This window comes from Sus scrofa, chromosome 10 (assembly GCF_054392235.1).
Source record: "Sus scrofa isolate SSC_HxYL_T2T_F1_AM1 chromosome 10, Sscrofa_HxYL_maternal_Yorkshire_Landrace_v2.0, whole genome shotgun sequence".
In the NCBI taxonomy this organism is placed as follows: Eukaryota; Metazoa; Chordata; class Mammalia; order Artiodactyla; family Suidae; genus Sus; species Sus scrofa.
Genome location: NC_139392.1, coordinates 95,726,040 through 95,752,765, shown reverse-complemented (window position 1 = coordinate 95,752,765; position 26,726 = coordinate 95,726,040). Strand labels below are relative to the sequence as shown.

General features: G+C 46.2%; 1 protein-coding gene across 10 annotated transcripts in view; it reads right to left on the bottom strand.

The window, feature by feature from the left end:
- Positions 1–26,726, bottom strand: part of DIP2C (disco interacting protein 2 homolog C) — a 380,657-nt gene that overhangs the window by 86,355 nt on the left and 267,576 nt on the right. For all 10 annotated transcript variants that reach the window (XM_084980632.1, XM_084980628.1, XM_021065077.2 and 7 more), the window contains 6 exons: positions 25,358–25,555; positions 18,118–18,209; positions 5,146–5,256; positions 1,659–1,782; positions 1,312–1,421; positions 1,127–1,229 (listed from right to left, as the gene is read on the bottom strand). In XM_084980632.1, coding sequence (XP_084836758.1) covers positions 1,127–1,229; positions 1,312–1,421; positions 1,659–1,782; positions 5,146–5,256; positions 18,118–18,209; positions 25,358–25,555 — 738 coding nt within the window. The remainder of the gene's footprint in view (positions 1–1,126; positions 1,230–1,311; positions 1,422–1,658; positions 1,783–5,145; positions 5,257–18,117; positions 18,210–25,357; positions 25,556–26,726) is intronic.

Here is a 26,726-nt window from a genome sequence, read left to right as displayed (position 1 = left end):
GTCGGATTCGTTAACCACTGCGCTACGACGGGAACTCCTGATGCAAGATTTCTTAAAGAGGAGAAACGGAGCACAGAGAGGCATTTGTCCTCTCCAAGCCCCTCAAGCGTGACTGCACTATGTCTTTAAGAAATTGGGGCAAAGAATACAGGTCGTGAGGTAGTAAGAAAAGCTGGAGCTAAAACTGAAAACACGGACACACAGGGTGGTCATGAGTAGAACGTGTGAAAATGTCTGGGAAACTAGTCAGGGACTGATCACGAGCAGACTGTCTCCACGAGAGAACGAGCTGTTCTCGGAAAGGGCGGTGACGGGAGCGCGGGGGGAGCAGACCGAGGGCAGAAACAGGGGGAAAGCGTCTCGTGCCTGGCGAGGCGCGCGCGCCAGGAGGAGACTCCAGCGGGGCGGTGCCTGGACACGGCCAGGGCAGGGACCTGGTGGCAGACCTCCTCAGAAGGCACAGAGGGCATGTGGTCCGACCCTACTCCCCACGTGCCCAGTAGGGCCTTCGGCGTGTGACCTCGGGCCCTCAGGGCCCTCCCAAACAGGGCAAAGGAAGCTCATCACAGGCGGCAAGTCTGGGTGGGACGAGAGCCCCCAGTCAGCTGTGGGGGTGGGGGCTGAGCTCAGGCACTTTTCTAAAGCCCCAAGAGGTGCCAATGTGCTGCCAGGGACGAATACGCGCCAAGGTGTCAACTCTCCGTCACGACCTGAACTGCTGTCTCCGGTCCGCACGTTGAAGCCCTCGCCCCAAGCGTGGCTGTGCCGGCAGGTGGGCTCAAGGGAGACAACAGGTTAAATGAGGCCCCGGGGGGCTGGGGCCCGATGGGGTCCAACAGGCCTGGTGTCCTTACAGGAGGAGGCTGAGATGCCGGAGGAGAGGCCAGGCGAGGACACGGCCAGAAGGAGCCACCTGCAGCCAGGAAGGGGGTCTCAGCAGGAACGGACGCTCCCTGATCTCAGGCTTCAGCTGCCAGGCAGTGAGACAGCACCGCCCGTTGGGTGAGCCCCGCTCGCAGTGCTCGTGACGGCAGCCCGAGCAGCCTGAGGTGCCAACTAAACTACCCAACAGCTGCCCTCCGGAGGAGCGGGTGACTAGTGGGAACCGCGGGCACAGCGGCCGTACCTTCTGTGTAGCCGCAGGCCTGGGTGAGGGCCTGGCAGTGGGTCAGAAGCGCGATCCTCGTCACGGTGACCCCGAGCACACTCCCATCCTTGCACGTCTTGTACTGCAGGGAGGAGGAGACCCTGAGCCCTGGGACCGAGTGCGTGTCCCCGGCTCCCCAGCCGCATCTGGACGCAGCGCCTCACCTCGATATACGCAGTGTCGTTGTTCGCATCCTTAATGTGCGGGAACCAGTCTCGAGGCGGTTTAGAGAGATGTTTTGACTCCGTGACAAACCATAACAGCTTGGGCCAACCTGGGAAAGAAAGGACCAGTTGCCTTCAGGTGAGCATCATCCAGAAGACAAGGGTGACAATAGTGTCCTGTTGGTGGCACGCTTCCCGGTGACCTGGTGTTTTCACCAAGTCTGAGCCCGCGCTGAAGCAGCCGGACGCCTCGGCGGTGAAGGCCCGCGGGGTGCCGCCTGAGCCCTCGCGTGGACAGCCTGCTGGCACGGGTGCCAACCAGCAAGTTCTCTGTCTCCCAGGCTGACCTTTGAACTGCGGGATCTCCCCCGTTGGGCTCTTGGGCAGCCCTTTGTGGCAGGCGTCACTCGTCAAGGCTACGGTCACCCCACAGCTTCCAAGCAGGAACCCGATCTGCTGGCTTCCTGCGTCCTGGGAGACAGTTAAGGAGAGATGGGCTATGAGCTGAGGTGATGGCTGCTCTCCTAACAAAACCTGGCTCGACTTTGGGCCCTGGGAGGACACGAAGCTCCCTAAGCAGAGCTTCACCCAGAGACTTGGGGCAGGAGCCGGGATCTGCATAGCTGGGGTCAGGCCCAGGCTGCCACTCGACAGCTGCGTGACCTTGAACGGGGCACAAGCTCGGCCTCGGTCTCCTGCCCGTGCTATGGGGGTAAAGGGCAGAGCCACCTCCTCGGCCTGTGGTGAGGGAGACCCCAGGAGAGCAGGCAGGGGCACAGCCTGTGCTGGCGCTCAAAGCGCCCCATTCTGCTTCCACCCAGCAGGGAAAGACAGCGACATGGGGCACAGAGACAGTCCAGAAGTACGTCTCTGACCCGATGCGTGACTCCGGGAAGTCTTCACTCACATCTGGCGAGGTGGACTGGATACCCACGCTGACCCCAGAAACCCAGAGCACGCCACAGAGAGGGCTCCATGCAGGAGCTGACCAGCACGACTTGGGAGCTGATGCTGCAGGAGGTGCGGCCCCAGGTGCCCACCACCCTGGGCGCCCAGCGTCCCCAGACGTCGGCTCAATGCACTCCTGTTCCCACCACCCTCTCCAGCTAGGATTCAGAAAATAAAACCACGAAGCAGCTGGCAGCCCTGGGATGGAAACGTTAGGGCTGCAGTGAGCCCATGGTCACCTCTCTCCTCCCCGCCCGGACGACGGTTCCTACCCCGGAAAGCCTGCAGCATCGAGTTCTGCTCACTGCAGAGCTGAGTGCCACGGCTCCCGGGGGCATCACGCACAGCCGGCCTGCGGAGCCCTCGCTGCCTGGAGAACCGGGGGGAGCCTGGCGCTTGGCAGACGGGGACCTTCCCACTCTGGGGACCCTTGTGGGGCTTTTCCTTCAAGTGGTGCTTTTTCAAGGCGTTACAGGTAGTCCCTTCGACGTGAATGTGACCTTCACATGGCAGAAAGCTCTAACCATGCCCGGGCCGGGGGCGGACACAGGTTCTGAAGCCGGGTCCAGGGAAGGAGGGTGTTTCTCTGTGAGTGGGAACTTGGTGGAACCGTCGACAGAAAGGCCGCCAGGGAGGGGCTCAGGAGAGCGTGCACCAGGGGCAGCTGCCAGGCCTGTGTCTCCTACAGGTACTGGGATCCCTGAAATTAAACCCAGCTGGACCCCAGAGTCTTGAGCGGATCCCTCTTTATTTAAAATTACGGACGTATGTTCTAAAGTCACGGGCTGAGGCTCAACGCACAGCTTCCCGCCTGATGGGAGCCTAGGCATCTTCTCTGGTTCTGTTTCCCCTCAGAACATTTTCTGCGGGGCAGTGGGCCAGGAAGGAACCCAGCCTTTTCTTCTGAGACAGGATTTCTGGTTGGTCTCGAGACCTACAGTGACAATGGGAGGGTCTGAGTGGACCTGGGAGGTGAGTGAGACAGGGCCACCTGGCAGGTCACAGCTTGGATGTCCAGGACAGCAGGCGGGTCTCAGGAGACCCAGGACGCGCAGCTGGGACACCCACTCAGAGGGCGGCAGGGACAGGCGCCTCCCCTCCAGAGGGTCTCCTCTGCCAACCAGCCCTCGCCTGAAAGACAGCAGGCTACAGATTTCAAGTGGCCAAAGCGCAACTCTATCTGTGAGGAGTAGAAAAATAACTGCTCCTCATAATAACAAAGGCTTTGGAGTCCATTTATCACAGCTCTGATGGAGAATCTCTCTCTTCACTCATCAGCCAAGTTCCTCCAAATTACCACTCTGGTGCTCCTGACCAGAAAACCCAGGGGGGGTTCTTTCCTTTTTCCAGAGGACCTCAACCCATGAACTAAATATCCATGAAAGAGCAGCCTCACAGAACCCCCGAGTAGTTTTCCAGGTTAGCTGCAGGGCCAAAGAACTGCTCAGAAGAACTGGCTCTCCGCTCAGTAAATCCCCAAACCTTCCACGTTTCTAGCCCCTGTGAAGGTCAGGGGGCCCAGGCAGACGAGGACGCCCCCGGAGGGCTGGAGGCCAGCCCCTGCCAAGGTCCAGGCTCTCCTCGGGCCACTGGAGGGCTCTGCGGTCAGGGTGGCAGGCCTCACCCCACGTCCAGGACCACCTACAGCCCCGCCTGAAGCTCGCGGCGCCGAGGAGGCCAAGCAGGGAGCCTGCAGGTTTTGACCAGGAAACGGACACAGCATCCATCCCCCAACCACTTTCTAAGGAGCCCGCGTTGCCTCCTTCCCACCTGAGGAGACCCATTGCTGAGGTGCCCGCATAACCACCCACAGACCTTGAGGTCCCGCCCGCCGGCAGCAGGAGATGAACCAAACCACTCAACATCACAGTAGCCACGAAGACGGCTGGAAGGTTCCCTGGAAACCCTGAGCCACAGTGTCTTGGGGCTGGGATTTGCTCACATTGACGTGCTATACGGTAGCTGGAGGAGTCCAGGGTACAGCCAAGGGTGGAGCACCCCGAGGCCACCACGTGTGTCTCTCGGGGACCATGAGGGTCACCCCTACAACATTCTCCCTCACGTGCCATCCTGCCTAAAGACACCGCAGGTCTGCAGTGTGAGGAGCAAGGCACTTATGTGCACAAAGACACACCCTCTGTTGTGCAGGATTCTGACCCTGGGCTACACAACAACTCCAACAGCAAGATCCCAAGGGGGAGGGGAGGGAGTGGGGTGGTCGGGAGCTTGGGGTTAACAGGTGCGAACTACTGCCTTTGGAAGGGCTTAGCCATGAGAACCTGCTGTGTGGCACTGGGAACTATGTCTAGTCACTTACGATGGAGCATGACAATGGGAGAAAATAGAATGTGCACATGTACGTGTAACTGGGTCACCAGGCTGCACAACAGAAAAAGAAATTGTATTGGGGAAATAACAATTAAAAACTAATAATAAAAAAAAAATAAAAAATTTAAAAAAAGAGAAAGAAAAAAAGAGAGATCCTTATTTATCCTACTCACAGAGCAGGATCTGACCAATTACAATTGAACCTAGGACTCGATAGAGTCCAAACACTGGAACAAATACAACTGCCACCCCTGAAACGCAACCAAGTGACAAAGCCAGCCTTACCCGAGTTCCAGCGCAGAGACCCTGAGGACCAGGGCGCTCTCTGCACAGGAGCAGCGCGGCCGCGTCCGGCAGCAGCGCGGGGCTGCGGCGTCAGGGACGCTCCCCGTGTGCAGACAAGGGACGGTGACCCGCACAGAGCCTCGTCCGAGGACACAGCCCGGTGCCTCCTCATCCACAGCTGCCGAGAGCAAAGCCCCTCTGACGGCCGAATGCCCTCGGAGCCCACGGCAGAACCTTGCAGGTCGGCCGGCCCGAGCAGGACGCAGTCCTTACCTTTCTCGTGAGGGGTACCTCGATGGGCACGGGAACGACCTCGGCCAGCAGGCAGCCGTAGAAAGCCACCATGGAGGCAGCAGGGTCGTTGTTGGGGAACACCAGCGCCACCTGGACAGCGGAGTGAGAGGGAGCAACCGTTAACCTCGTGTGGCCGGAGAAACGGCTTCCCTGCCTCCAAACGCCTTTCAGCGAGTATCAGACTCCGGTGACCGAGGGTCGTCCCTAACTCTGCCCCAGGCCGCCACGGCCCGGGCTAGTGCCTGTAAACTCCCGCATCGACAAGCGTTTCCACGCGGGTGAAGCCTACACTGGGCTCCCCAGCCACGCCCTGGCATTTCCCCGATCGTGGCCGAGGCCGGGCAGCCCGCCCTGATCCGGTCCGCCGCTCTAGCTCCCAGCCTGGGCGTTCTCACCTGGAGGGAGAACCCGTGGCCTAGCATGTCGTAAAGGGCAGATGAACAAGCGTGAAAGAGCTCACGCCATCCATGCCTGGCCCCCAGCAAGCAGCTGAGAGCGGAACCCCCAGTAAGGGGGGCGCTGCCTGGGGAGCTCGGGGGCGCCTGCTGCCGGCACCCGGAGGCTTCGGGAACACCTGCCCACAGGCCTTCCTGCCGCCTCTCCAGCTCAGCCTCTGAAGAGCTAGGCGTGGAATAAGCCTCGAGTTCTAAAAGGCGAACTGCATTACCACCCAAATCACCACACCATGGAGAGTATGACTTCAAAAATCTCTTCTCCATTCTTCAATGAAGAGCAGTTTTCCTGTGGAGGCTTATTATTAGTCCTCCTCCTGTGAACTGTTCCGCTTCCTTTGCCTGCTTATCCGCAAGGGCTTTGACGCTTCCCCTAAAACCTCGATGAATTTTAAATATGCTTCTTGGTATTAACTCTTATGACTGATGCAAAGACCTCCTGCTGTACTGTTTTCTGTTGACTTTGATTAGCACACATACAGTGGTATGTAAACTTGTCACGGCTTCCTTTACGTCACCCCCACTGGTGGACACACGTCTCACCCCACGTGGCTGTCTGCAGCGGAGCTGGCCTGACGTCAGTGCACCTGCTCCCCCGCCACCCAAGGCTCCTACGTCCTACATCTGGATGTCCCTTGGCTCTGCAGGCTCTGCTGCTGCTGTAACCTGAGCTCCTCCCACTTGCTCCTGTAGATTCAGCATCACTCTTCCTCGTTGATAATTAAGCACATGAATCCCATCACTTGGCATATGGATATCATTTCTGTATTACCTCATTCAGGAATTTACCTCATTAAAACTATCCTAACTAAAAGTTATTAGCTTTGCCAGGGACAGCTGGCTGAGACATCCTAACCACCTCAATAGCTAAGTGAGCGGGTTGGCAACAAGGCCCCAGATGGCAGCTGAGGATGGAGCAGGCTGGGTCTTAGATTTGGCCCTGCTGGCACCTTAGCAACATAGGATAGTTAATAGAAACAAAATTAAGCTTGGGATTATGTGAAGATTGTCTATTTTTATGGCATTCCTGCAGTTCACTAAAATCAGCCAAATGAGAGAGACAGAAAATTATAAGGCCAACAATATCCATTCTGCAACACTGACAGATTGAGAAACCCTGTGAAGTAACTGTTGATTAGATATCAATCCTTATTTTGAACCCAAGGCACCCAGGCAGTTGCCAAGCTGATATTAGGACTTTTGAGGAGGAACAAAAGGATCTACCTGTGTGTCTCTGCATGTGAACCACACCTGATTATTTTAAAAATGATCTGAGGCTGCATCTGTCTCAGGTATTCCACCTTCAACTGGTGGTCTGAGAGTTGACAGCATCTGTTTTTAGAACTGGATCTGGCAAAGCAACAATCCTCAATTAAATGTCTGCAAAGATTCCAGGGCACCACTGCTGCAGGACTTCTCTCCCTGAACCAGGACAGAAGACACTGAGAAAACGCAGATGTTGAAGTTCCACCCCCAACTAACAGCCGCCGGCACTCGCAGAGAACTAAATTTTGAATTGCTAGTTCTCCTGGGATGCCTGTTCTGCAGGAATCCCAAAGAGTCTTCATCAAGAGCATAGGACTGAAAGGAGGGGCTGCTCCCAGGGCCAGACTGTGGACCAGTCTGTTTCCAAGAAGAAATTCTGGCCTGCTCCTCTTCCTTCCAAGGAAGAGCAACTCAATCCAGGATTTTAAATCCCCATTGCCTGGGTTAAAACAGGATAAATGTTGTTCAATGTAAAGTGAATAAAAGTAGAATATAAAATTGTCCATTATGTGCTCTCAACAATACAAAAGTAACAAACAGAAAAGGGTCAAATACCTAAAGGCTCTTCAGTTTCTCTGCATTTCTTCTTCAAGGCTCTTCACATTTTTCTTCGATTTATCTTAAGGACGGGGAGACGATCATTCTCACTAAATTTTTCTTTTATGTCTCGGTCCAAGTCCCATTTTTAGTGACTGCATAGTGATTCTCATGCAATACTGTACATTTATGCAGATGCTTCACTTTCGTAAACCCACATGGTTCCATTTCATTCAATTCCTGTCTATTCCCCGGTATTTCACTGCACTTAGCTACGCACAGCGCAGAACAGGTATCAACAAACCACCAGCTTCCCCGACTGGTCTTCCTGGCCAGTCCTGCTGTCCCAGTGCCGGCCTCTTCTGTGCAACGACAGAACCCTCAGCTCCTCTCCACTCTGTCTGGAAGCTGACCAGACCTCCAAGAAGTCTCCTTAGATTCCAGAAACTCTCCAAATGAGAATGCCCTCTCTCCTGCCCAGGCAGTTCAAGATCTCTCACCACCTATTTTGGGAATCTGTATCTTTTTCCAATTTATTTATTAATTTCTTCTTTTTAAAACATTTTTTTTCCACTGTACACCATGGGGACGAAGTTACACACACATGTATACATTCTTTTTCCTCCCATTGTTGTGTTGCGATGTATATCTAGACAAGGTTCTCAGTGCTACACAGCAGGATCTCATTGTACATCCATTCCAAGAGCAATAGTTTGCATCCGATAACCCCAAGCTCCCGATTCTTCCCACTCCCTCCCTCTCTCCCTGGGCAGCCACAAATCTATTCTCCAAGTCCATGATTTTCTTTTCTGTGGAAAGGTTCATTTGTGCTGTATATTAGATTCCAGTTATAAGTGACATCATATGGTTATTTGTCTTTCTCTTTCTGACTCATTTCACTCAGTATGAGAGTCTCTGGTTCCATCCACGTTGCTGCAAATGGCATTATTTTGTCCTTTTTTATGGCTGAGTAGTATTCCACTGTGTATGTATACCACTTCTTCCTAATACAATCGTCTGTCAGCGGACATTTGGGTTGTTTCCATGTCTTGACTATAGTGAATAGAGCTGCAATGAACATGCGGGTGCATGTGCCTTTTTTAAGGAAACTTTTGTCCGGATATATGGCCAAGAGTGGCATTGCTGGGTCATATGGAAGTTCTATGTATAGATTTCTAAGGTACCTCCACACTGCTCTCCATAGTGGCTGTACCAGCTTACATTCCCACCAACAGTGCAGGAGGGTTCCCTTTTCTCCACAAGCCCTCCAACACTTGCTACTTGTGGACTTATTAATGATGGCCATTCTGACTGGTGTGAGGTGGTATCTCACGGTAGTTTTGATGTGCATTTCTCTAACAATCGGGGATGTTGAGCATTTTTTCATGTGCTTGTTGGCCATCTGTAGATCTTCCTTGGAGAACAGTCTATTCAGGTCTTTTGCCCATTCTTCAACTGGGTTGTGGGCTTTTTTGCTGTTGAGTTGTACAAGTTGCTTGCATATTCTAGAGACGAAGCCCTTGTCCGTTGCATCATTTGAAACTATTTGTTCCCATTCTGTAAGTTGTCTTTTTGGTTTCCTTTTGGTTTCCTTTGCTGTGCAAAGGCTTGTCCGTTTGATTAGGTCCCACTGGTTTATTTTTGCTCTTATTTCTGTTGCCTTGGGAGACTGACCTGAGAAAATATTCATGAGGTTGATGTCAGAGAATGCTTTGCCTATGTTCTCTTCCTGGGGTATGATGGTGTCTCGTCTTACATTTAAGTCTTTCAGCCAGTTTGAGTTTATTTTTGTGCATGGTATGAGGGTGTGTTCTAGTTTCACTGATTTGCATGCAGCTGTCCAGGTTTCCCAGCAACACCTGCTGAAAAGACTGTCTTTTCCCCATTTTATGCTCTTGCCTCCTTTGTCAAAGATTAATTGACCATAGGTGTCTGGGTTGATTTCTGGGTTCCCTACTCTGTTCCATTGGTCTGTCTGTCTGTTTTGGTACCAGTACCACACTGTCTTGATGACTGTGGCTTGGTAATATTGCTTGAAGTCCGGGAGAGTTATGCCTCCCGCTTGGTTTTTGTTTCTCAGGATTGCTTTGGCAATTCTGGGTCTTTTGTGGTTCCACGTAAATTTTTGGATGGTTTGTTCTAGTTCTGTGGAAAATGTCATGGGTAATTTGATAGGGATTGCATTGACTCTGTAGGATTGCTTTGGGTAGTATGGCCATTTTTACAATATTGATTTTTCCAACCCAGGAGCATGGAGTATCTTTCCATTTCTTTACATCTTCTTTAATTTCCTTGATTAATGCTTTACAGCTCTCCGCATGTAAGTCCTTTACCTCCTTGGTCAGGTATATTCCCAGGTATTTGATTTTTGGGGGTAAAATCTTAAAAGGTATTGTATTTTTGTATTCCTTTTCTAATACTTCATTGTTAGTATCCAGGAATGTGACTGATTTCTGAATGTTAATCTTACATCCTGCTGTTTTGCTGAATTTGTTGATCAGTTCAAGGAATTTTGGGGTTGAGTCCTTAGGGTTTTCAATGTATAGTATCATGTCATCTGCATACAGTGACAGTTTTCTCTCTTCTCTTCCTATTTGGATGCCTTTTATTTCTTTTGTTTGTCTGATTGCTGTGGCTAGGACTTCCAGTACTATGGTGAATAACAGTGGTGAGAGTGGGCATCCTTGCCTTGTTCCAGATTTGAGTGGGAAGGCTTTCAGCTTTTCTCCTTTGAGTATTATATTTGCTGTGGGTGTGTCATAAATGGCTTTGACTATGTTCAGGAATGTTCCCTCTATACCCACATTGGTAAGAGTTTTGATCATGAATGGATGTTGGACTTTGTCAAAAGCTTTCTCTGCATCTATTGAGATGATCATATGGTTTTTGACTTCTTTTATTAATGTGGTGTATGACGTTGATTGATCTGTGTATGTTGAACCATCCTTGTGAGCCTGGGATGAACCCCACCTGGTCATGGTGTACGATCTTTTTGATATGTTGTTGGATTTGGTTGGCTAAAATTTTGTTGAGAATTTTTGTGCCTATACTCATCGAAGATATTGGCCAATAGTTTTCCTTTTTGGTGGTATCTTTGTCTGGTTTCGGAATTAGGGTGATGGTGGCATCATAGAATGTCTTTGGGAGTGTTCCTTCTTCCTCGACCTTTTGAAAAAGTTTAAGAGGATGGGCACTAGATGCTCTTTGCATGTTTGGTAGAATTCGCCTGTGGAACCATCTGGTCCTGGGTTTTATTTGTAGGGAGTGTTTTATGACGTACTCAATTTCATTTCCAGTGATCGGTCTGCTCAGCTGGTCTGTTTCTTCTTGATTCAGTTTTGGCAGGCTGTAAGATTCTAGAAAATTGTGCATTTCTTCCAGATTGTCAAATTGGTTGGCATACAGTTGTTCATAGTGTTGTTATGGTTTTTTGTATTTCTGCAGTATCCATTGTGATTTCTCCCTTTTCATTTCTAATTTTGTTTATTTGGGTTCTTTCGCTCCTCTTCCTAGTGAGTCTAGCCAGGGGTTTGTCAATTTTGTTTACCTTTTCAAAGAACCAGCTCTTGGTTTTATTAAGTCTATTGTTTTTTCAGCCTCTATTTTATTGATTTCCTCTTTGATCTTTATTTATTTCCTTCCTTCCTCTGACTTTAGGTCTTTTTTGTTCTTTTGCTACTTCATTTAGGTGGTGGTGAAGTTGTCAATTTGAGATCTTTCTTCTTTTTTGAGGAAGGCCTGCAATGGTATGAATTTCCCTCTGAGCACTGCTTTCGCGACATCCCATAGATTTTGAGCGGTTGTGCCTTCATTATCGTTTGTCTCGAGGTATTCTTTAATTTCCTTCTTGATTTCCTCATTGACACATTGGTTTTTTAGTAGCATGTTGTCTAGTCTCCATGTAGTAGGTTTTTTCTCATTTCTTTTCCTGTGGTTGATTTCTAGTTTCATACCATTGTGGTCAGAGAAGATATTTGAGATAACTTGTATGCTGCTAAATTTGTTGAGTTAGCTTTGGGCCCCAATATGTGATCGATTCTTAAGAACGTTCCATGCACACTTGAGAAGAATGTGTATTCTGATTTTTTTTTTTTGGGATGTAGTGTCCATGTCCTGAAGATGTCAATTAAGTCTAACTTTTCTACTGTTTCCTTTAGGATCTCTGTTGCTTTATTGGTTTTCTGTCTAGAGGATCTGCCCATTGATGTGAGTGGGGTACTAAAGTCTCCTACTATGATTGTATTCCCATCAATTTCTCTTTGTGTCTGTTAATATTTGTTGTATGTATCTGGGTGCTCCTATATTTGGGGCATATATGTTGATGATAGTAATATCCTCTTCCTGAATGGATCCCTTAACCATTAAAAAGTGTCCTTCTTTGTCTGTCTTTACGGCTTTTGTTTTAAAGTCTATTTCGTCTGCTATGAGTATTGCAACTCCTGCTTTCCCGTCATGTCCATTGGCGTGAAATATTTTTTCCCACCCCCTCCCTTTCAATCTATATGTGTCCTTTGTCCTAAGATGAGTTTCTTGGAGGCAGCAGATTAAAGGTTTTTTTTTTTTTTTTTTTATCCAACCAGCCACTCTGTGTCTTTTGACTGGAGCATCCAGTCCATTGACATTTAAGGTGATAATTGATAGATGATTATTTATTGCCATTTTAAACCTTGTTTTCCAGTTGACTCTATGATTCTCCATTCTTCCTTTCTTTTGTTGGTTGGGTGGTCTCCAAGTATTTGCTGCTTGAGTGTTTTTCTCTTCATTTTTTGTGAATGTAATGTTTGGTTTTGATTTGTGGTTGCCCTATTTTTTAAGTATGTTAACCCCTTTCTACAATTGTGTGTTTTAGCCTGATAGTCCTGTAGGTTCAAACAGTTCATTACCATATGAAAATTAAGAAGAAAAAAAGAAAATTAAAAAAAGAATCTATGTATTTCCTTACTTCCCTTGCCCACATTTTATGATTTTGATGACTTTTTTTCTTTTTAATTTTATTAGGTTTTAAACATGTTAATGACTAGATCTGTATGCTGGCTTATTTTGAGTGACTGCTTTCTTATTGTGGTTTCTTCAATCCTAGTTCTTCCTCTCTCCTCTTTTTTTTTTTTTGGTTTAGAGAAGCCCTTTCAATATTTCTTTTAGAATGGGTTTTGTACTAATGTATTCTTTTAGCTATTGTTTGTTGGAAAAAAAATTTTATTTCCCCTTCTATTTTAAATGATATTCTTGCTGGATAGAGTATTCTAGATTGCATATTTTTTCCTTTTAGCACTTTAAATATCTCTTGCCATTCCCTCCTGGCCTGTAGAGTTTCTGTAGAGAAATCAGCTGATAGCCTTATGCAGCTTCCCTTGTAAGTAGCATTTTGCTTTTCTCTTGCTGCCTTTAGGATCCTCTCTTTATCATTAACTTTTGCCATTTTTATTATAATGTGTCTTGGTGTGGGTCTATTCGGGTTCAACTTGTTTGGGGCCCTCTGTGCTTCCTGTATCTTGAATTCAGTATCCTTTAGATTTGGGAAGTTTCCAGCGATAATTTCTTCAAATATATTTTCCATCCCCTTACCTTTTTTCACTCCTTCTGGAATTCCTATTATGCGTAGATTGACCCACTTTATGTTATCCCATAGGTCTCATATTGCTTTCATGGTTTTTCATTTGGTTTTCTGTCTGCTGTCCTGTTTGGGTGATTTCCATTATTCTATCTTCCACATCACTAATTCGTTCTGCATTATTCATTCTGGTTTTTACTGCCCTTAGCTCAGTTTGCATCTCTGCAAATGAATTTTCTAGCTTTCCTTGGCTCCTCCTTATATTTTCTAGTTCGTTTCTGAGGGAGTCTGCATACTGTTCATATCTTCTCTTAATTCCTTCAGTATTTTCACTATCTCCCTTTTGAACTCAAAGTCCGTCAGACTGCAGAGATCTGTTTCATTGTTGACTGCTTTAGGTGAGGTCTCCTGTTGGTTTAACTGGGAGTGGTTTCTCAGCTTCTTCATCTTGCTTGTTATTTTCTTTTTCTTGGTGGAGATGCACTCCCCATGGCTGGGCAGGGTTTGCCTTGACACAGCTGTGGAGTGTTTCCCAAGGGCTGGCGGTGTTGGCTGGTCTTCTTGGAGGCAGCGTGGCGTCTCCTGAGGGTGGGTGGGGCTAGCAGGGTCACTCTGAAGCAAAGGAGGACTTCCCGAGGGCAGGCGGGACTGGCAGGTCCACACCGCGATGGATGTGGACTTCCCGCGACCAGAGCTTGCTCTGGTGTTTCTGGGGCCCGGAGCTCTTCCAGGGGGCAGGTGGTGCTAGACAGCTGCTCCGCAGGAGTGCAGCACCTCCCGAGGGTGGGAGCGGCTAGCCAGGCTGCTGGGAGACAAAGGGGCACTTACCCAGTGCAGCCGAGACTGGCAGGACCGCCCCACAATGGAAGCAAATTTCCCGCGGCCGGGTGGAGCTTGCTCTGGCGTTTCTGGGCTGCGGGGCTCTTCCAGGGGGCTGGTGGTGCTGGGTGCTGCTCTGCGGTGGTGTAGCCCCTCCAGAGGGCGGGCAGGCCAGGGTGGGGAAAGCCCAAGGTGGTTGGCTTCCTGCAAGTGGTGAGGCCAGCCCTCCGGGATGACAGGTGGCCTCAGGCCAGGCGTGCGCGCGTGGGGCAGGGGGAGAGGGGATGCACTGGGAAGCATTGCTCTCTGCTAGCTGGCAGACAAGCACGCTTGCTGTGGCGCAAGTATTCTATGGTGGCCCGCCCCTCCTCCTCTCACCTCCCCAACACAGGCGCCTTGTCTCTCCTGCGGGTCCAGCTCTTCTCCCAGGTTCCCTCTGTTGTGACTTTCCACTCCCCAGCCCTTAGCATATTGCTCCCTCCACCTGCAACGCACCTCTTCCTAATCCCCCAGGCTGTCTCCACAGCACCAACCCAAAACCAACCGCTTCCGAGTCCCCCAGGCAGTTTCTGCACCGCCAACCCCAGCCTGCTCCCAGGGACTAACCTCCGGAGCCGAGGTCTCGGTGCCCAGCTCCCACCTGAGCATCTCGGTTTTTGGTGACTGTGCCAGTAGTTCAGATGATCTGTTCGGCTCTCACTCTGCTTTTCAGATCTCAGACCTACTGCTGCGCTCTTCTTGGTATCTGGAGATCCCTCCAATTCAGTTGATCTTTCCGTCGAGTAGGTGACTTTCCAGGGTGGGGGATCCCTTTCTCCTTCAGAGTCCCCTTTCAGGAGCGCCTGTCTGGTCCCGATTCCCCTTCTCTCACTCCCTTTTCTCTTATTTTACCCAGTTATGTCACAAGATTCTTGCCACTATTGGAGATTTAAGTTCTGCCAGCATTTAGTTGCTGTTCTGTGGGAGTCTTTAACACGTAGATGTGTTTTTTTGTTGTGTTTGTGGGAGAGGGTAAGCACGTCCCCCTACTGTTCCGCCATCTTGCCTTCCCCCCTCTTTTTCCAATTTACAGAGAGCCAATTATGAAGGTCTTCGCTTTTTTTTTTTAACAACACCGCAAGCTCCCTGAAGGCAGGGTGCACATGTGATGCATCTTTGTTTCTCCCACAGCTTCTACTGCGATATTCTGAAAACCGCATCCAGCTTAGGCACGCAAATGCCTTCTTGAAGCCCGAGTAGGTGCTTCCCAGGGTGCATTAAGAGGGTCACCCACATGGAAAGTGTAATTTTTAAGCTGAGGACAGAATTTGCATTTGTCTTCAGGAAAATCATATTTAATAAAGATATTTTAAAAGAGTGTAAAGAAAGAATCTACTTTATTGCAACAGAAGGTTATTATCAATTAAACACTCCAGTCACCTATGCTTATTTAATAAGTATTAATACATACATGCCAGATGCTAGCCACCTGAATAATTTAAGGAATGATTTAGAAGAGCAGTTCCCCTCACACAATTCAAACCATTCCTTTTGCCAAAGAAAATCTCTACACATTTTATTCTATCACCCCCCACCCTCTGCCCCATTCCTACTGACATCTTGGCTGAACAGAGATGGTTTATTTTGTAATCGTTATTGTAAGGGGATTTCAAGAATCTGCAGGCCCAAGAATTTTTTAACAACTACTATGAAGGAAATTATAGACAAAGGAGACATTATATTACAACTGACTTCTTACAGCCTTGAAATAAACATGACAGAGGCTCACCGTCTCCACCTGTTCCAAGTACACAGCTGAGTGGCACGCAGTGCTCACTGTTGTACAACCATCTCCCCACCCAGTCCCACAACTTTCTCACTTTCCTAAACCATGATCTGTCCCCATTAAACAGCAACGCCCCATTCCCCCCCGCCCGCCGTGCCCAGGCCCTGGGAACCACCCATCTTCTGTCCCTATGAAGGAAGGTACTCTAGGAACCTCACACAAATGGAACCGCACACAGCACTGGCCTTCTGTGACCAGTTTATTCAGGGAGCACGGTGTCCTCAAGGCCCTTCCATGTTGTAGCCTGTGCCAGAATCCCCTCTTTCTAGAGGCTGAGCTGTGCTCCACTGGACAAAGGCTCGGTCTCTCTACACGTGGACCCTCCATGCAGGCTTGGGTTGTTGGCCACCTTTTGGTCTTTTGAATAGTCAGTGGGGAACACTGGAGTAAATGTACCTTACTGCAATTCTTCTGCAACTGACGGGGACTGTTGGATCAAATGTTTACTTTTTAGGGAACCACCACACTGTTCTCCTCAGAGGCACCTGACTGACACCCTACGATAGTGCACAGGGTGACCCTGCGCCCTTGCCATCACTTAATATTTTCTGTGTTTTGACAGCACCCATCTCAGGGAGTGTGCCAGGACAGCTCCCTGGGCTTTTGCTGTTATTTCCCTAATAATCAGTGATGCTGAGCTTCTTGACAGGGGCTTATTTGGCTATTTGTAAACCATCCCCAGAGGAAGGTCTATTCAAGTCCTTTGCCTGTTTTTAAATTTCTTGGTTGTTGCTGCTATTGACTTATAAAAGCTCTTTATATACTCGGGACACTAACCCCTTATCAGATATCTGATTTACAAACATCGTCTCCCGTTCTGCGTGGTGCCCTTTCACCCGGGTCAGTGTCCTTTGGTGCACAAGAGTTTCTAATTTTGATGAGATGTAATTTATCAATGTCTTTTTGTTCCTGTGCTTTTGGTAGTGTATCTAAAAAAGCACTGCCAAATCCAATGTCATGAAACATTCCCCTAAGTTTTATCCTACAAGTTAGGTATTTGATCAATTTTAAGTTACCTTTGCTATATAGCATAAAGATTCAGTTACACGTCTTGCTTGCGGATCTCCAACTTCCCAGCACCATTTGTTGAGCAGACCATCCTTCCCCCCATTTAAGGTTTTAGCAGCCTTCCTGAAAGTCATTTGACCCTAAAAGTGCAATTTACTTCTGGGCTTTCTATTCTATCCCTGTGGCCTATGTCTCTGTGTTAATACCACGCTGTTTTGATGTCTGCAGCTTTACAGTAAATTTTGTAATAAGGAAGTATGGGACCAACAATTGACTTTTAAAAGCTGGAGGTCAACGTTCCCTGGTCACCCAGCAGTTAAGGACTTCACATTATCACTGCTATGGCTCAGGCTACTGCTGTGGCTTTGGCTCTATCCCTGGCCTTGAGAACTTTCACATACCATGAATGCAGAAAAAAACGGGGGGGTATAGAGGTCAACCTTGTTCATTGAAAAACTGGAAAGAGGAGTTCCCACTGTGGCTCAGTAGTAACGAGTCTGACTAGTATCCATGAGAATGTGGGTTTGACCCCTGGCCTCGCTAAGTGGGTTAAAGACCGGGCATTGCTGTGAGCTGGATCCTGCATTGCTGTGGCTGTGGTGGCAGCTGCAGCTCCGATTTGACCCCTAGCCTGGGAACCTCCATATGCTGCACACATGGCCCTAAAAAGACCAAAAAAAAAAAACCGGGGAAGAATCTTGGACTCTCGGGAATGCAGCAATCTTATTAAAAACACCCCACAAAGGGACCATGTTTTTTAATAATATCTCTTAATAAATCATACCTTGTATTCCTGTTGGATTATGGAGCTCTACGGTGATATTTTTGTAAAATTCATTTGTAGTCCTTTGGTGTATGGTGGGATAACCCAGCTGAAGGCAAGAAAACTGGGTTCTACACGCAGCCCATATCTAAGCTGAGCAAGACTATCAACTGCTCTGGGCATAACATTAAAAAGGAAACACTCATATTTGTTCTCAGTAACAGCAGATTGCAGTAAGAATAAAACCCTGCTTTTCAATAAAAGACAGCAGCCTATATCAAGAAATTTAACTCTAGGAAAGGAATGTACCAGCACTTTGCTGCCAGGACTGTTGGTGTCACTGACCGAAATAAAAGCATTCTAGAGACAACTGCTCCGCCTGCTCAGGGAGACAACGCACCTATTCAACCGGGAGACCACCTGTGCCAGGGCTTCTGAACACAGGCTTTGAGGTTGGACAGTATGTGCCTTCATCGGATATGATTCTTAACTTTCCAAGTCCTGGCGTCCTCTGGGATAAGAGGTGAACTATGACAGTTCAGCTGAGTTACTTGTGATGGTTACACGACACACTGCATAACTGCTCCTGGCTCACAGCAAGCGTCAAGAAGGCCTGACCTTGCAGTAGAGTATCAGGAGGCACGGAACTTGGCAAACTTCAAAACAGCAGGTGTCTTCTCCCTCCCAAGAGCGCATGTCTTGCGGATGGCGTACTTTAAATTGCACTCACCCTGTCTCCAGGTCGCACCATAGGTTCTTGCTTTGTACCTAATTTATGCAGAATGTTGTAAGCAACCTTCATACTTCTTGTCCACAGCTTGCCTGTCAATACAAATGATAAAGACATATTAATCATACACATGCATTTTCTGTTATGTGTACGTGTGTATATTAACCTCCAAAGAGAGCATTATTTCTTTATGTCAAGCCCCCAGAATCAAGATGGGAGAGCTCCCGCTGTGGCGCAGTGGGTTAAGAATCCAACTGCAGCGGCTGGGGTCTCTGCAGAGGTGCAGGGAGTTAAATGATCTGGCGTTGCCACAGCTGTGGCTTGGATTCAATCCCTGGCCCAGGAACTTCTATATACCACAAGCGTGGCCATAAAAAAATGTTCCTTCTTTTTTTAAATGGGAGACGAGAACTAGCAAGTCTCTTGTCTGAGAAGCATGAACACTGAAATAAGGTCCTGAATACAAGAACAGCTGGGGTGCTGAGAACCCAGAGCAAAGCCACAGAAATGTTACCTGTCATCACAAGCATCATGGAGGAGGGTTTCCAGGAGTGAGGGAGGGCAGGGACCACGGCGACAGTGAGCCACCGCTAACCGACGCCTCGCAAAGTGACACCTCGTTCCTGTCCTAAAGGTCCTGTCTTGTTTGAGGGGCTTCATGGGGCCCGAGTCCTCTCCCTCCCTAAGCCTCTCAAATGCAACCTTTCCTAACTTCGGAGGCTTAGGATCTTTGAAGATGAATCCTTGATTTACATAAAGATTATGGTAAACTTTTTGAATGATCCTGAAGTTTGAAACTCTAGAACAATCACCACAAAGCAGGATTAAAGAGATTTAAAAAGCCCTTCAATAAAACTTCCCAGTTTTGCAGAAGTTGTGGATTCGCGTCCCGGCCCCATCCCAGGGCCAGACATTTCCTCAGCGAATCCGGGAGTCAGCACACAGACGGACTCTAAGTGGAGCTTTTAAAAGCGAACATGAGCTCCCGGACACATAGAGGCCGCCCAGAAAGGCCTTTTACAACTTTAGTTTCTCTGCGATTTCAGGAGCAGTCAAGGTATTAGAGTTCTATCTAAGAAATAATAGTGTCATAAAGATAAGGGCAATTTTAACTCTCTCATATAAGTGCAATCGCTGTTCTAACCTTTTTCCTACTTTAAGTGTAAGAGTTAAATTAACATGTTTTGAATGAAAACGTCTGAATTTGTTTTGTCTCATACCGGATTTTGCAGCTGCACAGATTAGGGTTGCTACTCTTTTCCCACCCAGAGACTGATCAACTTGCCTTCCCCTTAGTATCTGGAGGACAAAGAGGAACTTTCCCTTCTCTCTAATGCCTGTAATTCCTAGGACATTCCCGGCTCATAGTATGTGCTCAACAAATGTTTTATTAGTGCCACAGTAAAGGCAAGTATAAAAGTAAATTACAGTACACATTCTAGCCTACCTCTTGGGCACTGAGTGATTACCAGGTGTCACATTTGATGCATGCCCCCCCACCCCACCTCCATCTCCTCGGGACTGGCTACTTTACAACTACTTGGCATTTTATTTGGTGATTCTATTTCCCCCCAAATAGTCATTCGTCATTAGAAATAACTTGGGGGGTTATTTTTTTCCTAAAGAAAACAAATATTTTGTGTCTTCAGATTTCTTTTTATGTGAACAATGTTAGAAAATTATTACAGTTGACTAAACAATTATAATCAACTTGTTGTAACTGAAAAAAAATCAGTGTGTGTAAATGAACAAGTCAATTACAATCAAACAATTAGCACCAGTGTATTTTGTTAAAGTTTCAAATTCATTTTCAGATTGGAATATTAAAATCAATATCATCATGAATTCATAGGAGAGTCAATTTACAATAGAGAGTTTGAGAAAGCACTTTTGGCAAAGTTCTAGAAATATTTATCAAAGAGGAAAACAAGAGTAAATTGCTGCCTTAAAAAAGATCCAACAATTCTTGATTGATTTAGAAAGGAGAAAGAAAAAAAAACAATTTCCGACCAAGAACACTCTGCCAAGCAAAGTTACCATTCATAACTGAGGACAGATGAAATTTTCCTGACAAGCAAAAGCCAAAGAAATCTCCACTAAACCAAGCTAACAAGAAAAAAAGTTAAGAGACTTCTTCAAACTGTAAAGAAAGGCACTAATATGTAACAAGAAAACATAAATCTCACTGGCAAAAGCAAATATTTAGTAAAGGCAGTAGGTTATAAGCAAAGCATTAGGCTAAAGTTGAAAACAGTAAAAAATAACTGAAATAATTAAAGAGTACACAAGATAAAAAGATATAAACTGTGACACCAAAAAATAAAAAAGGGGAGAGTAAAAATGTAGAGATGGAGAAAGCACTGGAACTTAAGTTTTTATCGACTTAAAACAGACTACTACAAATACATTGTATGTAAGCCTCATGGTAACCACGAAGCAAAAACCTACAGCAGGTGTCCGAAAACAATGTGAAAGGAATCTAAGCACACAGCTGAACAACAAAGGAACAAAAAACAGCCAGAAAACAATTAAACAGAATGGCAATGCATTTGCACCTATCAGTAATTGTTTTTTGTTGTTGTTGCTGTTTTGTTTTGCCTTTCTAGGGCTGCACCCGCGGCATATGGAGGTTCCCAGGCTGGGGGTCCAGTTGGAGCTATAGCTGCCGGCGTACGTCAGAGCCACAGCAACTCAGGATCCAAGCCCACAGCTCACGGCAACATGGGATCCTTAATCCATTGAGTGAGGCCAGGGATTGAACCCATAACCTCATGGTTCCTAGTCGGATTCATTAACCACTGAGCCACGATGGGAACTCCAAAATCAATTCTAAGAGAGGAGTTCCCAGATTAATGCATATCTCAGGAAAAAAACAAACAAACAAAAATCTCAATCTAACTTTATACCTCAAGGAATTAGAAAAAGAAAAAAGTGAAGCCCAAAATTAGTAGAAGAAAGAACTTAATAAAGATCAGAGCAGAAATAAATGAAGTAGAGAGAAAAGCAACGGAAAAGATCAATGAAACCAAAAGTGGGTTCTTCTTCTTCTTCTTTTTTTTTTTTTTTTTTAAGGGCTGCTCCTGTGGACCAGGGACTGAATCTGAGCCTCAGCTGCAGTAACACCACATCCTTAAACCCACTGCACCATTCCGGGATTGAACTGTGCCTCTGCAGGGACCTAAGCTGACGCAGTCTACCACAGCAGGAACTCCCAAGAGTTGGTTCTTTGAAAAGAGAAACAAAATTGACAAACCTTTAGCTAAACTAACAAAAAAAAAAAAAAAAAAAAAAAGAGAGAGAGAGAAAGAAAGAAAGTAAAGGACTCAACTAAAATCAGAAATGAAAGAGGAGATATCACAGTTTGATATTACAGAAGTACAAAGGATCCTAAGAGATTACTATTAACAATTACATATCAACAAATTGGACAACCTTGAAGAAATAAATACCTAGAAACATACAACCTTTCAAGACTGAATCATGAAAAAAGAGAAAATCTAAACAGACCATTTATTAATAAGGAGACTGAATCAGTAACCAAAACCCTCCCCACAAACAAAAAGACCAGGACCAGACAGCTTCACTGGTGAATTTTACCAAATATTCAAGGAGGAATTAACACCAACTCTTCTCAAGTTCTTACAAAACACAGAAGGTGAGGAAACGCTTCCAAACTCATTTTATGAAGCCTGCATTACCCTGATATCAAAGGACACCACTGAAAATTATAGGCGAATATGTCTAGAGAACAAGGATGCAAAAATCCTCAAAAAAATAGTATCAAACCAAATTCAATAATATGTTAAAATGATCATACACCATGATCAAGTGGGATTTATTTCAGAGTACAAGGCTGGTTCAACGTCCATAAATCAATTAATGTGATACACCACATCAACACAACGACAGGTACAAATCATGTCCTCTCAGCAGATGCTGAAAAAACATTTGACAAAATTCAATATCCACTTATGATAAAAAGCTCTCAACAAAGTGGGTACAGAGGAAATATACCTCAGCATAATAAAAGTCATACATGAAAACTCAAAGTTAACAACATACTCAACAGTGAAAAGCTAGCAGCTTTTCCTCTAAGATTCAGGAACAAGGATGCCCACTTGTGCCACATTTACTCAACACAGTACTGGAAGTCCTAGCCAGAGCAATTAGGCAAGAAAAGAGATAAAAGGTATCCAAACTGGAAAGAAAGAAGTAAACCTGCATTACTTGTAGATAACACAACATTATATATAGAAAATCTTAAAGGCTATGAGAAAAAAAAGCAATAAATTAATTCAGTAAAGGAGAATATAAAAATCAATATATGGAAAACTGTTGTTTCTATACACTAATAATGAACTATCAGAGACAGAAATCAAGAAAACAATCCATTTACTATTGCATCAAAAGTAAAATACCTAGGAATAAATTTAATCAAGGACATGAAAGACCTGTACATTAAAACCTAAACAACTTTAATGAAAGAAAGTGAAAAAGACACAAATAAATGAAAAGATACTCCACGGTCATGGATCAGAATAATTAATACGTAAAAATGTCCACACTACCCAAAGCAATATACAGATTCCATGCAATCCCTATGAAAATTCCAATGGCATTTTTCACAGAATAGAACAGTTCTAAAATACATCAAAACCATGAAAGACCCCAAATAGCCAAATCCATCTTGAATAAGAAAAACAAAGCTGGAGGCATCACGCTCCTGACATTCCAAAGCTAAAGTGGTGGGAACCCTGTGATACTGGCACAAAAACAGACACACGGATCAATGGAACAGAACTGCCCAGAAATAAACCCATGCATATATGTCAACTAGTTTTTTGAACAAAGGATCCAAGAATTTTCAATGATGAAAGGACAGTCTTTCAAAAAAATGGTGCTCAAAAAGCTGGACAGTCACATGCAAAAGAATGAAACTGGACCAATTTTCTACACCATACACAAAAATGAACTCAAACTGAATGAATTAAAGACTTGAATGTAAGACCTGAAACCACAAAACTCAGAAGAAAACATGGGGGGGAAGGGGTAATTAATTAAGCTCCTAGACATTGTTCTTGGCTATAATTTTTTTGAATTTGACAACAAAAGCAAAGTCAACAAAGGGAAAAATAAATGAGTGAAATTACATCAAACTAAAAGGCTTCTACATACCAAAGGAAACCGTTAGCAAATGAAAAGGCAATCTATGGAATGGGAGACAGCATTTGCAAATCATACGGGTGATAATGGGTTAAAGTATATAAAGAATTTATACAACTCAATAGCAAAAAAAAAAAAATCATTAAAGAATGGGCATAAGAATTGAGTAGAATTGCCCAAAAAAGGCATACAGATGGCCAATAGGTACATAAAAGGAGCTCAGCATCACTAAGCATCAGGGAAATGCAAATAAAAATCACTTGAGGTATCACCGTACGCCTGTCAAAAAGGCCACTGTGAAAAAGGCAAGTGATTACAACTGTCGACAAGAATGTGAAAAAAGGGAACCCTTGTGTAGCGCCGGTGGAAATGCAAAGTGGTGTGGCTACTGTGGACAACAGTAGAGGCTTCTTCTTCCCTGCCCCCCCACCGCGTCCCAGATTAAAAAATACAACTACCATATGACCCAGCAATTCCACTTCTGGATATTTCTCTGAAGAAAACTGAAACACTAACTCAAAGAGATATCTGCACCCCTGTTTTTACTGCAGCATTATTTACTATAGTCAAGATACGGAGACAACACAAATTTGGATAAAGAAAATGTGATGTGTACACACACACACACACACACACACACACACACACAAAGGAATACCGTTTAGCCATAGGACGGATGAAATCTCGTCACCTGCAACAACACAGATGAACCTTGAGGGCATCATGCCAAGAAAAATAAGACAACGACAAAGACCATGAGATCTCACTTACAGGCGGAATTTAGAAAAAGAAAAAAACCCAGCTCAGAGATGTATGGATTACTGGTTGCCGGAAGTGGGGAGTGGGAGGCAGATGAAATGGGTGAAGGGAGTCAAAAGTATAAACTTCTGGCTACAAAATAAATAAGTCACGGTGAGGTAATATACAGCAGAGTGACTCCAGTTAATAATAGTTACTGGTTACTAATACCCTATTGTATATTTGGAAACTGGGAAATCGACACGAAATTCCCCTGGACTTAAGGCAGGATAAAGAGATATTTAAAACAGGAAAACAGCTATGGACACTCTGAGACAATCATGTGCACACAGGACAAAGACAGACAGCGACAATGCTGGATCCTTAACCCACTGAGCCACCAGGGAACTCTGTCCAAGAGTATAATTTTTTAAAAAAATCAATCTTGTGCCTCATCATAGGTGAAATGCCCTTTATCCACTCAGAATTTCCCAAAAAAGCAGAAAAAATAGGAGACTATGGAAACGTATTCCCTAAACCCCATTTCTGTCCACAAAATGCACAGGACAGTGACTGAGTCCAGGACAGGGTCTCTTGGGTGCACACCCACTACAAGCCTGGACCACATTACCTAACATAACACCTGGCTCTCAACCTCCGCTGCTGATGGAGAAGTCAATTTCTCTCCTTTCTGAAATGAAAAGGGTATTATCGTCATAAAAACAAAACTGGAAGTTAAAAAAAAGGTCTCCCAATCTCACACGAGCAGAGAGAATACATGCCTTTTCAGTCGGACAGTTATGAAGCTGGTTTCTTTGCAAAACTCTAGCAGAGAGTGTGAAAATGACCTGACAATTTGCTGTCTCTACAGCCCCTGGAGCAGAGAGAAAGGAACCTCTCTGGTACAGGTAACTATTTCCACAAGCTGACAGGCTGCATTAGCAGCGCTGAAGAAAGGACTCAAGAAAAGTTTGTTTCTCTTGTTCTCTGAAAAAGCACTCTGGAAAGAGACTCTGTCTCTTCTCAGTGATACATGTCAAAGAGCTCTGATGCAAATTCATTAACTACCAGTCCTCCTTGAAAGCATTCGTTTCAAGAAGATCACATATACATTCCAGGGGGTAAAATCCTACTTACCAGTTATATCACTAATTTTTCTCCACTGCTTTTTACTCAAAAGCATTTAACAAATAGTAACTTCATATCCAAAGCAAATGCTCTGCCTAAAACATTTCCCTTCAGATTCCATTTGTTTCCTGCCTGGAAACATAAGGCGGCACAAGTCTCAAAGTGGCAGGTGAGGCGACACACGCAGGCACCAGGCAAACGGAAGGCTTACCGTAAGTGAGGATGTACAGGGGTTTCCCATTCGTGTCCATCGTGGTCAAGCAGGGGGCCTTTGGGGAGATGGTCCCCCATCGCTGTAACGCAGCTTCTAAAGACGGCGGCCAGTTGGTAACTACACCCAGCTGCTCCCCACGCATGGCCAACATCTGGGCTCCCTCTGGCTTTGGCTGGTTTGGGTCTGGTTGTTGAACTAAATACATTCGAACACAAAAGGTTTTCAAGAAAAATACATCCACATTAGCAGGATCACTTTTTTCTTCTTTTTAAAGAAGCTAAAAGACTTACACTTAAGGTATAAATTTATCAGCAGACAGGAAATGCGTACAGGTGCTTTTCTAGAATTAGATGTAACGGAAGCACTTAGCCCTTATAATTTCCAAGGCAACATTGGGATGCAGAACTTAGGGAGACCTGAGCGCCTTTATAAACTGACAAGTAAAACTATGCATTTTAACACGCCTAGAGTCGAGGACAGCAATAGCCATGTTTAAAATATCAGTGATCAAGATACCCTAGTAATGATCCAAAGAGCTCAAATTTTGCTGTATTTTGCCCGTAAATACTGAGACATGAATTTAAATCTGCTACAACTTCTATGAATAACCAGCACAGCACATATTTCCTTAAATAAAACAAACAAAAAAACGGCTCATAATAAAAACAACCTGCCCAACTCTTTTATTTATTTATTTTGCTTTTCAAGGCTGCACCCGTGGCATGTGGAGGTTCCCAGGCTAGGGGTCAAATCGGAGCTACAGCTGCCGGTCTACACCACGCCACAGCAATGCAGGATCCGAGCTGCATCTGCGACCTACATCACAGCTCACGGCAACACCAGATCCTTAACCCACTGAGCAAGGCCAGGGCTCCAACCCTCGTCCTCATGGTTCCTAGTCGGATTCATTAACCCCTGAGCCATGACGGAAACTCCACCCAGCTCTTTAGATAGTGAGAATCTGAGCTTTTTCTCCACGCTCTTGGGAAAGGGTTCTCTCACAGTCAATGCCTGAAATTTCCACCTGTTAGGTGGAAAATCAGCCATATCTCACTCAGGGTATAAGGAATCTGGGTCTGATACAATCAGCAGAACTCGGCTCAGAGGCAGAGCCACCAGCTCTCGAAGCTGGGGAGACAGGAAGGCGAGACTGGCCTCAGCTCACTCCACGCCCCTCTGAGCCCAGCGCTGCTGTTCAGGTTTTCTGAGGTACCCCCAGTCCTGTACCTGCATGGAGTCCTTCCAAAGGCCTGCCGAGGGCACCCTCCGGTGCCGCCTACCCACTGTGCCGGGACTGCGTGAGCCCGCAGAGGGACCCCAGGAACAGCACCTACATCCTGCAGGCAGGATTACTGTCCTCCCAAGG